The sequence below is a fragment of the Bombyx mandarina genome, chromosome 16 (genome assembly GCF_030267445.1).
Source record: "Bombyx mandarina strain Sakado chromosome 16, ASM3026744v2".
Classification (NCBI taxonomy): domain Eukaryota; kingdom Metazoa; phylum Arthropoda; class Insecta; order Lepidoptera; family Bombycidae; genus Bombyx; species Bombyx mandarina.
Window position 1 is genome coordinate 3,477,999 of NC_143222.1, and position 16,498 is coordinate 3,494,496.

General features: G+C 37.2%; 1 protein-coding gene across 3 annotated transcripts in view; it reads left to right on the forward strand.

The window, feature by feature from the left end:
* The window catches only part of wkd (TBC1 domain family member whacked), a 43,700-nt gene extending 27,491 nt beyond the window's left edge, over nt 1–16,209 (forward strand). The window contains exons 2-8 of one of the 3 annotated variants that reach the window (XM_028187373.2): nt 828–949; nt 2,233–2,425; nt 4,739–4,922; nt 6,253–6,447; nt 7,902–8,134; nt 8,993–9,049; nt 10,363–16,209. In XM_028187373.2, coding sequence (XP_028043174.2) covers nt 828–949; nt 2,233–2,425; nt 4,739–4,922; nt 6,253–6,447; nt 7,902–8,134; nt 8,993–9,017 — 952 coding nt within the window. In that variant the 3' untranslated portion in view covers nt 9,018–9,049; nt 10,363–16,209. The remainder of the gene's footprint in view (nt 1–827; nt 950–2,232; nt 2,426–4,738; nt 4,923–6,252; nt 6,448–7,901; nt 8,135–8,992; nt 9,050–10,362) is intronic. The other 2 variants (XM_028187375.2, XM_028187376.2) reach the window with 2 other exon arrangements.
* Nucleotides 16,210–16,498: the final 289 nt, after the last annotated feature.

The following is a 16,498-nucleotide window of genomic DNA, read 5'->3' on the forward strand; positions in this document are numbered from 1 at the left end:
TAACACGGTTTCACTCTAACACGAAAAGAAGAATTCCCTAAAATCCTTTTATAACACGATACTTCTACGTCACGATAACGAGATTTTTGTCTAGAATTATTTAGAAAATCACATTATGCATTAAAAACACAATATATGAGAATAATTATTGCTTATTATTTATGTATAATAAAATACATACAGGCATAGTCGAGAAGCTTCATTCAGAAAAATTACTCTCCTTATTGTATTGGCTTCTAGTCGCATATAAAATGGTTTGGAATAACACGAGAGTTTTTGCAGCCCACTGAGTTTCTCGCTGGATCTTCTCAGTGGGCCGCGTTTCCGATCCGGTGGTAGATTTCGATAAGTGCGAAGCACTGCTCTTGCTAGAGTCAGTGTTAGCAACACTCCCGGTTTGAGTTCCGTGAGCTCGCCTATGCGTTAGGGTGAAGAATGAAATAGCCTCTCAAGGATATCAGCATAGGCAGGGAAAAAAAAACAAAAAAAAAACGAGGCTTTGCAGGAACGTATCAATGTTGTCGGAACTTTTTTATTGATCGATTTAAATTACATTACGTCTTTGAACAAAAATAGCTTGATTGTCGAAATTTTAATTAACAAATTTTCTGCTTCACACTACAATTGGATTGTTTTGTGCTATTGGATTGCTATCGAATATAAATTCGAATTACTATCGAATAAGTACGACTCAAACCGTTTATCCAACACACTTATTGGATATAATACTCGAGAAAGTTATTTTCAGTAAAATCATTGAGTTTTTTTGAAAACTCTTTTAGTTAATACGAAGAAGTAACTAAAGTTTTCAATTTACATTGTTACAGTAAAAGAACTGTCTCGCCGAGTACGATATTGAAGAGAGAACAGAAATGGCTTCGTATGCTCGACAACTGGGAAGCGTTTATGAGCAAGAACTACAAGAAAGTTCGAGAAAGATGTCGAAAAGGTAATCGCTTCGCTGTAATAAATAAAGATTCATTCATTTTATGGTAGGCAGCGGCTTGGCTCTGCTCCTGGCATTGCTGACGTCCATGAGCTACGGTGACCGCTTACCATCAGGTGGGCCGTATGCTCGTATGCCTACAAAGGCAACAAAAAAAATTTCATAATATTGAATTCATATTTGTTCATATTCATAATTGAAAGCAGTTTTTCGTATTGATTACGCGTTTTTTTGTTAACACTTGAACCGTAAATGTTTTTTGAAATCCAAATAATTATTCATCACATTAGAAAGTTGGCTTTTGGGGCCTCAATAGGCCACTGTCTACATTGGTCTTTGGCATCTCGGTTGAGGCTAGATAGAGAGAGGGGCTTAGACATAGGCCGTATTTGAGGTTTATGCAATCGTCAATTCCGTTTTACTATTTTTTGAATTGAAGTTTTATGAGCAAAGTGATTTCATTTATACGTTATTGGTGGTGAGACCTCTTGTGAGTCCGCGCGGGTAGGTACCACCGCCCCGCCTATTTCTGCCGTGAAGTAGTAATGCGTTTCCGTTTGAAGGGTGGGGCTGCCGTTGTAACTATACTTAAGACCTTAGAACTTATATCTCAAGGTGGGTGGCGCATTTACGTCGTAGATGTCTATGGGTTCCAGTAACCACTTAACACCAGGTGGGCCGTGAGCTCGTCCACTCATCTAAGAAACGAAAAAAAAAACGTGACGATTTGGCGCGACTACTAAAATCGTTCGACTCTTTTATAAAGCTTCCAGAGATCGCAGACAGGAGTTAGTTTCAACGAAATTACTTATTTGTCGAGAATAAAAAAAACGTGCTAAGAATTTTAATGTTAAAATATTATTATTCGTGTAATAATCAACCGTCTTTACATAAACAACATACATGCATAACAAAATGTATATATTTCTATAAATCCAATAAAAGCCCTTAAAGTTAATACTATCAGAGGCGCTCTAGAGGAAGAGGTAGACCTAAGAAGAAATGGATGGATTGCGTGAAATATGATATGTGTAAGAGGGGAGTGAGCGAAGAAATGGTATATGATAGAGGAGTATGGAAGGAGAAAACATGTTGCGCTTACCACAGGTGACTGGGAGAAGGGCAGGATAATGATGAGGCGCTCTAGACAATCTTACATTTGACAATTGCGTATTCATTTCGCGCCAGAATCGATGAAAAGCCTAATAATGTGGCGATTTTGAGCGTTTTTCTGTGTAATTATCATGAACTACGTCACATTAAATAGTGTGAAAATCTAATTTTAGGTATACCAGCATCAGTGAGGCCGAAAGCATGGTTGTACCTGTGCGGGGGACAGCTCCTGCTCGAAAAACATCCGAACGAATACGAGGAATTGCTCCAAGCGCCCGGTGACCCTAAATGCATGGAGGACATAAGGAAGGACCTGCACAGGCAGTTCCCATACCACGAAATGTTTATAAGAGAGGAAGGATTAGGGTGAGTGAAAATATCAGCAGGGGAATGGACTTTTTTGGCTGAGCAATCAATTTCAAAGTATCCGCTGTACCTTGTTTTTTCATTTGTCTATCTTTCTACTGCTGGTGATTAAAGAATTCCTTAGCAAGCTCTGAATGAAAATGGTTACAACGAATCCAAATATCTGATGTATTTGAGAGGTATACGTAGACTAGACAATCGCAAAGCCAGTGTGGATCATAAAAGTGTGGAAGCTATTAAAGACAAATCAGCATTAGGTGATTGTAGGTTTTTATTTCGCACCAAAAACATCTATGAACTACGTCCGTCGATATAACAATGTGACAGGATATTATAAAAAAATGTACCTTACTATCGTTCCACGTACCTTTTTTTTTATTGCCCTTGTAGGCAGACGAGCATACGACCCACCTGATGGTGAGTGGTTATCGTCGCCCATGGACTTCAGCAATGCTAGGGGCATAGCCAAGCCGCTGCCTACCGCTTAATAATATAATACCTTTATCAAAATACGTCTACTTTCGATTTCACGTCTCGACGCTTTTACACGTTGGGTTGTCTATAAAACTCCGATAAGTACAGCACACTGAGCAACGAAACGAATAGATATTAGTCTTTGATAATGAAATCCCGTTTCCCTTTATTGAACTAATCACTTTTATTATAATATTATGATTCCTCCTCCCTTAGTCGCCATTCCTCATGTCTGAGGGTCGTGACCATCTCCTCTCATTATCCTTTTCTGGATTATGTTTCGCCATTTTCTTCTATTCTCGGCGGTGTGTATGGCATCGTAGACTGTGGTATCCATGTGTGGATTTGGTCGGACCAGCGCACTGTATTCCGGCCACAAGATCTTTTACCTACTATCTTATGATTATATTAATATTATGATTGGTACTGTCTTAATAGCGTCTTGTAATATTAAATTGTATATTGTGTGCTGTGATTTTTGAGAACGAGTTAGCGTTTAGATTCTTGTCGATTCCTCTTATCGGTGAGTCTGTATCAAGAATCGGAATGGTCAAGACGCGCGTAACTATTTCAAAGCGCCATTCGAGTAGAAAACTTGGAACCGCGAATTAATATGATTATCTCATTTCCCCTTACCTATTCACTGGTAGCTTAAGGGGCAATTCCAGCTACGCCGGGGCTTAACCTTAGAGAATTTGCTAACACTAGCATGCTGATATAATGCAGTTTTAAAACAATAAAAGGCAGAATTCGCAGTATCGTGATAACCCCGAAAAGCGGTTACTGCTTATCGCCATATTCGAGCGCCCGTAATGGACTGTTAGGAGTTTTAATCATAATCACTGATGAATATTAGCGTCACGTATTGATATAATATTGTGTTGGTATTCGTATAGTCTGCCTCGTTAAGCATTTAAGATTTTGTTTACAGTTCTCTAGTTCGTTTGGTGATAGTGAATGTGGAATAAAATTCTGTTGTGTTATGAAGTGTATTGATACTTCATAGCACAATGACAATGAAAATTATCTGATATTTTATTCATTGGAATTATTGACAAAAGATGGCCGTTGATTATTTATTGAATTAGTTCTTGCATGATTCTTCGTTTGACTTTCCCTTAAAGCGTGTGGTGTGTTTTGTTTTCGTGTTTCATTTTAAACTAGCATATTCGTTTTCTTGTATAATTTCCCTGAATCGATCCGTGTTGTATTCAAATTTTGGATTCTAGTTTGTGTCGCAATGACGCAATTCAAATGTTTGTTACGATAAATTAGTTATCGCATTATGAGTGAGCATTACGCATAGCGTTTGGTCATTAAAAGGGGGGGAACAGAAAATTACTAAGTATATATTATTTTATTGCATAAATGAGTTAATGAACGCGGCCTTCTCGGTGAAAAGTGGTTACCAGAGCCAATCGATAAATTTCTTCGATCGATTAATCGATAAAAAAATAAAGGGCTCAACGTGTAAATTAACCCTCAGTCACAGCCCACTGAGTTTCTCGCCGGATCTTTTCAATGGGTTGCGTTTCCGATCCGGTGGTAAATTCTGCGAAGCGCTGCTCTTGCTAGGGTCAGTGTTAGCAACAGTCTGAGTACTGTGAGCTCACCTACGTGTTAGGGCGAAGCTGAAATAGCCTCTCAAGGCTATCAGCATAGGTAGGAAAAAAAAATATGTCGACGAATGTCTTCAAGCAGGTTTAGGTAGACGAGGACAGTTTTAACAGAAATATCACCAATGCCAATAATAGTTTCCATGTTCCCTATATTGTATTGTAAAGCCCTCTAATCGCAGTAATGTCCTTTTTACATTGTTAGCTTTCTTTATTTTTTCAGGCAACAAGAATTATTTTCAGTTCTGAAAGCATATTCAGTGCTGAATCCAAAAGTTGGGTACTTCCAAGCACAAGCCCCGGTGGCGGCGTTCCTCCTCATGCACATGCCCGCGGTCCAAGCATTCTGGTGTCTCGTCAGCATCAGCGATAAATACCTGAGCGGCTACTACAATCCCGGTCTCGAGGTTCGTTCTAGAAGACTAGATAAGTCTATACATACCAAATTTTCATTATTTGCCAGTTCCAATGTGTGTAAAAGTATGGTTATTTTAATGTTTTTTTTTATTTTTTATTGCTTAGATGGGTGGACGAGCTCACAGCCCACCTGGTGTTAAGTGGCTACTGGAGCCCATAGACATCTACAACGTAAATGCGCCACCCACCTTGAGGTATAAGTTCTAAGGTCACAGTATAGTTACAACGGCTGCCCCACCCTTCAAACCGAAACGCATTACTGCTTCACGGCTGAAATAGGCAGGGCGGTGGTACCTACCCGCGCGGACTCACTAGAGGCCCTACCACCAGTAAATGACGTATTCCTCTGTGCTTTGCTGTGAGATTTTGGATTGCCAAGAATAATTGGAAGTTAATAAGAAGGTCACAAAGATTTACCATATAATACAAATACAAAAACACTTTGCACTCAGGTACACCAAAATAATGACCAACGTATAGAGAAAGTAAATGTGAAAAATAAACTTGTAACTTATTTACAATGGACGAGAATATCTTCTAAAGCGATCTCTTCCAATAAACCTTTGGATGAAAGTGATTTTGGAAGGACAAACAAATGCTTACATTAATTTAATATCTAATAAATGAATACAGATTTACAGACTCAATAAGGCTACAAATTTCTCTTAAGGATCTCTCGTTAAACCAATTGCTCCTTTTACTCGAGTTTTGATTTCACGCTCACGTCTCCGATCGTCACCCTTCGATTTTAAATGAACGGTGTGGATTTTGAACTTCTAAAATTCCATTTTATAAACATGTGAAATAAATGTAATGTCTTCAAGACACGACTTCAAGACTGCGTTTTCTTCTTTCGTCTTTAAAGAATAATAAAAAAATAATTAACCTTGGAATAGAAGTTGAATTTGATATTTACCAAATCGAGTCCTCTGAGGAATTGTTTGAGATGATACCATTATCTCGTTTTTACCATCGCACCGCCCGCCATCGGAGTAGAGTTCATCCGTACTACCTGGAGCCACTGCGTTCATCCACAGTGCGTTTCCAGATATATTTTTTGTTATGTACCATCCGGCTTTGGAATGAGCTCCATGGTGTTTCCCGAGCGCTATGACATGTCCTTCAAACGAGGCTTGTGGAGATTATTAGGCGGTAGGCAGCGGCTTGGCACTGCCCCTGGCATTGCTGAAGTCCATGGACGACGGTAACTACTCACCATCAGGTGGCCGTTTGCTAGTCTGCCTACAAGGGCAATAAAAAAAATTGAATGTGATATTTACAAAATTGAGTTTGAAGTTGAAAACCTATACACGTACGCAGGTGCTCCAACGCGACGGCGACATTCTTCACGCGCTGCTCCGTCGGACCGCGCCTGCCGTGCACCGGCACCTCGTCAAGCACAAAGTGGAGCCGGTGCTGTACGCTACAGAATGGTTCTTGTGTGCTTTAACGCGCACGCTGCCCTGGGACAGTCTGCTCAGGGTCTGGGACTGCTTCCTCTGCGAAGGCGTAAAGGTAAGAATCGAAATCAAATTCAACAGAAATCGCACAAGCTTAATATTAACCAATCATAATTCGTTTGACATCATTAGTCTCAGTGATAATGACCTATCAAAAACGTTAGGCTTAAATTGGCATTGTAATGCTGATGTATTTTCTTTCAAATCCAGCTGCCAAGAGCAACGAATCAATTTAAAATTTTCTTATATTAAGTCTTTAGTTTGTCATATAAGGATAAACAATAAATACAGTCCACTCTCAATTACTACAACGCAACATATAAGGGCTAAGAACTGTCGGTAAACTAAAAAAAACCGCTACTAATTTTGATTCAGCGCCACAGCATATCCCAGTGAATGGCGGACCACCGATCCATTTTGTGCGGACCGCGAGAACTCAGTAACTTGCACAATAGAGTACTTGATTTAATAAAAATGTATCCCCGGATTATCTTTGTCGATGACAATGGGCAAAGTAACAAGCTAACAAACGTGAAGGAGTTCACGGATTGACGTTGATCGTCGCGGTAGGGAAGTACGCGGGGCGTTACGGGGCAAGTATAACGAAAGAGTGATCAGAAAGAAGAGCAGGCCGAGGCTAGGCAATTTTGATATGAGTAGTAGACGTACCTGCCAACTCGGCTTCTTGTAGACTGCAGTGTCTAAGAAACGGCGGAGGACACGTAATGGCGGCGGTCAAATTGACGGCTGGAGAGCTCTCATTTAAATTAGTTGTGTTCACTAAAACGGGTATGACACTGGCGCAACGACGAGGATGATCGTCCGTAAGACTTCGTAAGGAAAAATTAGCACAAGTTCAGAATATTGAGACGTAACAAGCGGCGGGTGCACGTACGACGCGCGCGGTGCGGTCGGCGGAAGTCTTTTTGAGTAACTGGACTAACTGGTCATGCGATAGGTTCGATGACCGGTCGTGAGTTGACAAGTTTTAGATCTACCCTCATAAAAAAAAGAACCAAAAAGCAATCGTAGTTTTATTGATGATAATAATTTTAGTAATATGCAATCGAAGACCAATAACAGAACATTCGAAATAATAGGACAGTGGATTTTAATTCTAATAAAGTAAAATAATAAAGCATAAATAAATAGCTATTTATCAGATTAAAAACCTAAATTCTAAATAAATGAATAAAATCGAATGATTCTCAACAAATGTTCACGTCAAATCGAAATCTGATATGTGAGTGGGTAATAGTTGTGTGTTTGTGTACGATCTATGGTTGGGTGGTTTCTTTTAACCCCAAATGACGTCATAGGTAATGAAATTTTATTCAGTCCAGAGTTTGATGATTATGCGATTTGGAGGGCTATTCAAATATAACAATAATAATTAGGTACTCAGTACCCTATTCTATCTTGTCCACGGCTTCGCAACAGGGATATTGTTAGAATCTCGAAACGGATGTTATATCAAGAAGCACCGAAGCATATTTCTTTGTGCAACAGGTGCTGTTTAAGGCGGCGTTAGTAGTTCTGGCGGGTGCCCTCGGGCCGGCCAAGGTCCGCAAGCGCGCCTGCGGCCTCTGCGAGACTCTGGAAGTGCTGCGACACCCCCCCGAGAACATCCTCGGGGAGGAATACCTCGTGTACCACATGCAAAGACTTAGCCTAACTGAGGAAGACTTTGAGTTCGAACACCAGCGCCAGACCGCGCGACGGAGAGCACTGGCCAACAGGAGGTGAGAATTACTTTAGTAAACCTTAAACTATCGTGTCAGTTTGTTGAATCGCATGCAGGTCTTAGATCATTTCAGTATATATTCAAAAGATTTAAAAAAAATATTTATAGTTTGGTTCCGGTGATAATTTAATACCAGGAGGGATGCGATCTCGTTCGCCTATCTAAGCAATAAAATTAGAAATGATAGTTGAGTCACTTTACCACAGCCAGGCAACAAAATCCTTTTGAACTTCAATCGTTTATAAGACTTTTCCTTTTTTGGAGACACAATCAACTTTACCGTTGGTTTTTATCAGATACATTGTTCCATATTGAAATCGTTATTTGACTCGCATGCGTGTGTGCACATATTAAAGACAAAATTGTAAGACAAAATGGAATTTGAAACTGGTAATATGGTACCTGCAAATTCTATGAGAAATTTAGCAGCAAAACCAAGCTTGCCTCATGTGGATTGCTTGAAGAGTAGACGAGTGCAAAGTAGAGGGGGCGTTCAGATATTAATTTAGTCCTTGAGACGAGAGATCGAAATCTCAAATGTATTGTGTGACGGCTGTCTGAAGCTTCAAAACGCAAGGAATAGGACTGCTTTATTGCAGGATTAGATGAAGTGGTACTTACTCGTGCGAGTTAAGAATCTGCCTTGATTGATTCATTCGAAGTGGTTCGTAGGCACGGGTTAAGACGCTGTCCTTAGAATAGTATTTTCCTGCGGATGTGAACCCAAATGTCAATTCCCAGGCGTCTTGTGCAATAGTTTTGGCGGTAGTGCCCATTGGCGAGGTCTCATACACTCCCTACCATCAATAATATCACTAAATATACTTTATAACTGTAATATATTTTCCAATATCAGCAGGTCTATAGAAACCAGCTTATAACCGAAGTTGTCCGACTGTGACAGTTCAATAAGGTATATGGCGTTTTCTATGTTCGAGCTTTTCGATGCTTAAATACGAGCAACACTTCTAACTTATACTGGGTGCGGGGATGAGCGGGGCGGCTTTATTAATAAATATATGTGTAATCCAGGGATATGTCTTGTCTCTTACGTTGTCATGTAGATGCAAATGGGATAGAAAGGGACCACACGTTGTGAGCGTGTTTCTTGATAATGGGATGTATGTTTGTGTTAACCTAATGCTATGTATCTGTTTAATTTGAACAGATTTCGTTCATTCGTTCAGTTCAGCAATGAAACATTTTTCCAGCGATTTCAATTAGCAATTCTATTGCGCGCTATCTATTCTAATCGCGTTGAAATAGGTCGATTGAGTGCTTCGAAAAGGACTCTGGTGTCAATTTTTTTAATGGGCTCTGACCACTCTGAACAGGCATTGTAAACTGCTGATGTGCTGATGTAGTGACTGTGGTGGTTTTTTTCTGTTGCCCATGGTCATCTACGACGTAAATGCGCCACCCACCTTGAGATATAAGTTCTAAGGTCTCAAGTATAGTTACAACGGCTGCCCCACCCTTCAAACCGAAACCCATTACTGCTTCACGGCAGAAATAGGCAGGGTGGTGGTACCTACCCGCGCGGACTCACATGAGGTCCTACAACCAGTAAAAATGATGATGTAATGTAATGACCAGTAATGATACTCCTCAGACAGCAAATTTTCTAGTCCCGAGACGGTGATGAGTGTTTGTTAAAGAAAAATGGTCTGGGTTATGTTGAACTTTGGGCCGAAGACAAACATTCATATACCGCTAAAGGTCCCAAGAATCGGGTTTCTCAGTTATAGTGCCGAATATTGGGGAGATCTATGTCCGGCAGTGCGCGTCTGTGGGCTGGTGATGATCAACATATCGACGCTTGAAAGGCAAACATGACTAAGCGACAATGCGTGAACTTTACAGTAGACTGATTTAAAGTTGAAATTAATTTAAAATATACCGGAGAAATACCTAAAAAAAATATATTTTAACGAATCTAGCTGTAGCATTGAAATAATTTTAATAGACCTAGAAATATATATTTTTTGCGCATCGAATATGGTTATTGCCTATCATTTATGTACAAAGCAGTTATTTTTGCTTAGTCACGTTTGCCTTTCAAGCGTCGATATGCTCTCAGGTAGTCACAATAGATCCATGTGATTCGCAAGGTGTGAGATTATACTTCGATCAGCCCTTGCTGCCCGTGATCCTCCGTATGATCAACAAAGTTTCTGTCCCTCTTGATACAAGAAATTTATCAGTATTAATTTTGGCATTCCACAGTGGCAGCTGATTCAGCGACTGCTCATACAAACGTTATTCGAAGAATAACGCGCGTGATTTGTTCAACACGCTGTGAATTCGCATAATGGACGTTATATTATAGTGTGATAAAGACTATAGTCGCCTGTATTGGCGGCGTCGACCAATCGAGACGACTGACTTGTGTGTGAAGTGTAACGTTGACTCTTGGATAATCATTTTATTTGATATTTAGTGTATCCACGCGATTTTCCTTTGACTTGGGACCATGATTCGCGAAAATTCTGCGCTAAATTTTGAAATATAAACATTTATTGTCGTCGTATCCACTACAAAGACTTAGATTAGCGTCATTTAACTAACTGTCGAAAGATGTAGTTTCTGCAAAACACCGCTAGAGGCGCGCCAGCATTTATGAGGAAAGTTACCAGTTTTTAAATTAAATGTATTTTTTTTAAAACTGGCAATCCTTTGTCATTTAAATTTTACATCGTTTTGTTATTCGAATAATTGACTTGACTAACTGCGGTCGGAAAATTGATGCGCGATGATGACTTAATTTCGCATTCCATAATCTCGCAATTTCGACACTAGAAACTGTAGAGTTTTCAAAATTGGTAAACGTTCGAAAGTAAACGGTAAAACATAAAAAAAAAGAAATTTCTTCACCTAAACTCTTACATTCTTTTCTTCCTAAACATTCCACATAAAATCGTTCGCAATCGCGTTCGACGCATTCTCAAGTATGAGATAAAATAATTATCCACTAGTCATATCCGTTCTTTATAATTGTTATTGAAAACAAATATCAGTATATAATTATTTGCATAATAATCATAGATTAACTGGTGATAGAATTTAGTAAGTCGTGAAAAATTGGGAAGTTTAATATGTTGGCAACATTTTCGTTTCCTTCGTCTCTTTTTAGCTTTGAAGGACTTCAGATGAAGATTTTCATTTACAAATGTGTACAATTCAGTTGTGAATCCTTATTCAGTTTGAATAAGGCCTAAAACTTGACAGCTGTTTTGTTTAAAGAAATTGAAATATTACTATTGAAAATATCTTACACAGTTCATAATATTTATTTAGCCTTCAGTACGGTCCTCGTACTACTACTACTCCACTAAATAAAATTATGTGGTACTAATTATCGAATATGTTGAAAGAAGTTTAAAAATATTTGCCCATTTTGAGAATAGTTTTTGGAGTTGCCAGAATTGTCGTAATCATAAAACTATAGGAACTTTTAAATAAAGATTACTTTCAAATATTTTAATATACAGTGAATATTTTGATATGGAAAAACTACGGTATGAGAGATGAATATGTTTTTGTCTGTGTAAATATTTGTTTTAATTTTAATGAAATCGTTCTATGGTTATCCGCTTTATGCTTTATGCAAAATTGAAAGAAAAAGTCATAGTATTTTGTATTTAAAAATTAAAAACGAAAAAAAAAAAACATATCGCAAAATGTAAATACATAGATCTAAAATGTTTATAATATTCGATGGAAAGACAAAGAGAATGTAAAAAAAACGTATTATCGAAAGTACAATTATGTAAAATATGTGATAATTTTCCATTTATAAAGAAGAAGGGATAATAGTGGAATTTCGTATCTTTTATTGCGAATAAGAAACGATCGTCAGTATTTATATGTAACATTCCCCGTTATTATTATTATTATTCATTTTCATGTTATAAAGGATGTTATTATAATGTATTGTGTCTGTTTTATCAACATACATTATGGCTCGTGAATCGAATGATTGGTTGGTTTCGTTTAGATGGCGGATGAGGAACGCTGTACGCTCACGGATGCTCATAAGTGGTCTGCTTCCACGCTGCCTTATGGGTCATGACTCGTCGGTCAGTCGTGGCGTTCAATACGATTAGTTTGCTTCGGATTTGCTAATTTGTACTTCTAGTGTTATATGCGTCTACGCGAAATCTTTTATGATAAAATGTCTTTAAATATTTCGGTTTTTTGACGTGACAACGTCTTATAATTCGATGGAGCCGGCTGCACGCACGAAAAAACATGACTCATGCGGCGTTACCTCGCTCTGAGGCGTATTTTCTTATGACGTTGTCACGTTCAACTATCGTCAGTAAACCGACTTTACAGACAACCGATTTATTTTTAATCGGTTAATTGAAATCGATTTACAATTTTTTTATGATTACCTGTACTCAGGTAAGTAATTTGACTTTTCTAAAGGTTTTATTTCAAAATACAAAAAAGAAAGGCATAATATTAAAATTATTGAAAAAAAATAATTGAATGACTAAAAAAATTACAATCAACAAATCGAAGTATCGATTAATACCGAATAATAATCGAATTATCAACGCGCATGAGTTATCTAGAGTAAATCCCAACCCTATCGAATATAGATATTTTACTGAACGTTACTTTGTTCGTATTAATTATAAATATGCCACTACAATAAAAAAACCTATTATACTTAGCTGCGTCTAAAATGTTTTAGCTGCTGTATTTGTCTCTCTCTAACTTGATGCTGTGTGAAGTGAAGGACAGTGACGAAATGATTGTAACGTTTGTTATCCATTTGCTGAAAAGTTAGGCTATCCTTTTCGTATATCAGTAAAAAGTAAGGGATACAATTATAAAGTAATTGTTGACTTTTAACGTTTCAGAAAGGGCCCATTTAATTATGTAAGTACGTTGTTAGATCACAACTCGATACATCAGAACCATAGTGTAATGAGTCAAAATGTTATAATAATACATAAAGTAATTAATTAATTATGTAATGTATAATTTTTTAGAAAACTTCATTGTATAAGTTAAAACTACGAAAATTTGTTTCTACTTTTGGGAAACGAAACTTCACAGATCACTCCTAAAATTATTTAAAGATATTGCAGCTTGAACCCTTTACCCTTTAGTGAATTTTGACTTGTGACAGTTTGGTACTGACGTAACGTTTTAATTATGACAGAAGCTGATTGGATTACAAGAAGAATAATATGTATTACGAGTATATTTATTTGTTTTAAAATTTTAATTAGAAAATAAAACAAACGTGCATGATGAATATTTATATTATCCATTTTTAGATTCCTAGAAGTTAGCTATAATGTTGAAAGAAATACTTTTTTCGTTCATTCGAGTCTACTATGCCGACGAAACAAAGATTGTTCATTACATTGCGTTCTAATATGCAATAAGTATGTACATATAGAGCATGTGTTCACGAGTTAGCCAGCATTGTATTGTTAATACACATGCGCACGTTAAGCTGACATAGACCTTTTTTTTTTTCCTACCTAAGCTGATAGCCTTAGGAGCTATTGACATAGACCAGTGTAAATAAAAACACCACATTTTATAAATTTAACGTCGAACTGTTTTTTGATGAGGATCGATATCGACGCTTGAAAGGCAAACGTGACTAAGCGAGAATAACTGCTTTGTACATAGATGATAGGCAATAACCATATTCGATGCGCAAAAAAAATATATTTCTAGGTCTATTAAAATCATTTCAATGCTACAGCTACTCGGTAGATTCTACTACAGCTAGATTCGTTAAAATAACCCGCAAAATTATAATTTGCGTAATCACTGGTGGTAGGACCTCTTGTGAGTCCGGACGGGTAGGTACCACCGCCCCGCCTATTTCTGCCGTGAAGCAGTAATGCGTTTGGTTTGAAGGGTGGGGCAGCCGTTGTAACTATACTGAGACCTTAGAATTTATATCTCAAGGTGTGTGGCGCATTTACGTTGTAGATGTCTATGGGCTCCAGTAACCACTTAACACCAGGTGGGCTGTGAGTTCGTCCACACACATAAGCAATAAATAAAAAAAAATTGTTTTCAGGTAATTCAACTTGAAATCAGTCTACTGTAAAGTTCACGCATTGTCGCTTAGTCACGTTTGCCTTTCAAGCGTCGATATGTACTTTTCGTACATTCAAGATATAATAGTTTTTTTTTCGTTCTATCGTTTAGAGTCATGAACGAAACGGCCGTGATTGTATTTAGCTTCTTCGAAATCCTAACGATGACCTTCCAAAGTATTCGTGGTTCACGGTGAAGTTAAGAAGGATCCCCCAATGATTAAACTCTGGTATGATGAATCAAATTCATTTTCTCGTATTCGCGTTTCCCCAAAACTAAATGCTCTGTTGATTATTTATTATGTTAAAATAATTTCGTGTATTAACATGTTGGCTGTCATGTCGGACACGTTTGCTAACTAGAGGTTTCTGAGGACGTCTATATTAAAAAAAAAAAATCCAACATGGCGGTTGACGTTTTTATTCATTGAATCTGTTATCAGAAGTATTATTAGTTTTTTTTTGTGTATTTTAAAGTTAATAGTTTAATCGATCGACTCGTCGGCTTTAGAATTTTTTAGTTTCAGAGCGAGGTGCATAATTTACTTTCATAATAATAAGAAAGTACAAGAAAGGTACTGCCTAAAATTATCGGAGTGGATGCAGAGGATATTTCAGGAGTACTAGCAAGCATCTTATCAACAATGGCTGTTTTAAAATCACTTCACCGATTACTTTACTAGTATTTGCTTAGCGTTACTAAGGGTGATTTTTACTGTGACACATTAAATTGTAATTTTTTTTCTTCGTAATAAAGCCGCTTTAATGTCATATTACAGTTAATCAATATTTGGTATAATTTATCTTTATTCTTGTAACATTCTATTCTCATGACATCATTTAATAGTGAAGCTATCATTTACTATTATTCTTTTGAAAAAAAAAAGGTTTTGCGGTCCTCCAGCTTTTTTTGAAATGTAATTAGGCCGCAAAAGTATCTAGTTTGGACAGCCCTGATATAAACAATTCAATGATAAATGTTTAGGCGGAGAGGAATCGCGAGTTGCACATGCATGGTCAACTTTGCCTCGACGGCCACAAGTCGACAGATTAAACATTAATAAGTCTCGTGTTTTGTGTGATTTCAGTTTTTGTTTAGTATGAATTTTAAATGAACGTTGATTTTAAATGTAAGCGTATTATGAATATTAATGTTGTTATGCCTTGATAGTTTTATCACACGGTTTTTTTAGCTATTAATTAATTAATTACGTGTCTGTATTACTTGTAGAAAATTCGTGTTTATAATATTGAATCGGAGTAATCTCTTTTTAACAAGATTGCACAAAATATGTATTTCCTTTTTTTTTTTTAAAGTTTGTATAGCATTTTATACAACGAACATTTAAGACTTGGTATCTTGTTTTTGAAATCAAAAACAGCGTTCTTTTTTTATGTTGACAATTTTGTAGAAGAGCAATAATTGAACTTTTGGGCGGCAATGTAAAGTTTACGTAGCGTGTGATTTTTTATATTAGCCGATAGAGTTCCTCAGGTTTCCAACAAACAATGAAGGGGTTTTGTTAACCTTTTAGATTTGAGAGATTTGAGAAAGTGCATGAGCGTGGAAGCCAATAAAATTGCAGCCATTGGTTTGTTTTTGTCAATTTCCACAACCTTACGCAGAGTTGTTGAAAATTTTTAGAATCACTAAGAAGCGCTAAAGGTCGAGTTACCCCTGTCTGTAAATTCACATAATTTACGAAGATGATAATTAGAAAGATAAACACGTTGAATAGTGCAAACTCTAATATAATCTATTTTTATCAAGTAATACCTACTATATCCAAAGACGAATTATATTAAAATTGATGCTACACTATTTTTGTATTCCGAACACATTCCTTGAATACTGCAGACTGTTTTATTATAATGAATCATGGTTTTTATATATTTTCAGTTTTTTACCTACCATTATTGTATTTTTGTACAAATGTCTCGTGATATATTCACACTGCTGCAATACAAATGTTGTAAATAAATATTTTAAAACAGATCTTATGGTGTTTTAAATTATGTTTGGGCGCCTTGGTTGTTGACCTTTGCCAAAAATATGTATTTTAGATTTTAGAATCTTGCAATTTTTTTGGCGGGAACACGAAATGTCAAGTGTAATTTTTGTTTTGATGAAAAATGAATTATTAATGTGTGAATTATTATAGTGCGCGCGGAAGCGCTAGTCACCTCCTGAGGTATGTGGCGGGGTAAGACGGGGGAGGGCGCGATTGACAAGACGCACACGATATTATATAATTTAAGTGCAGATAAATCTCAGAATACCATGT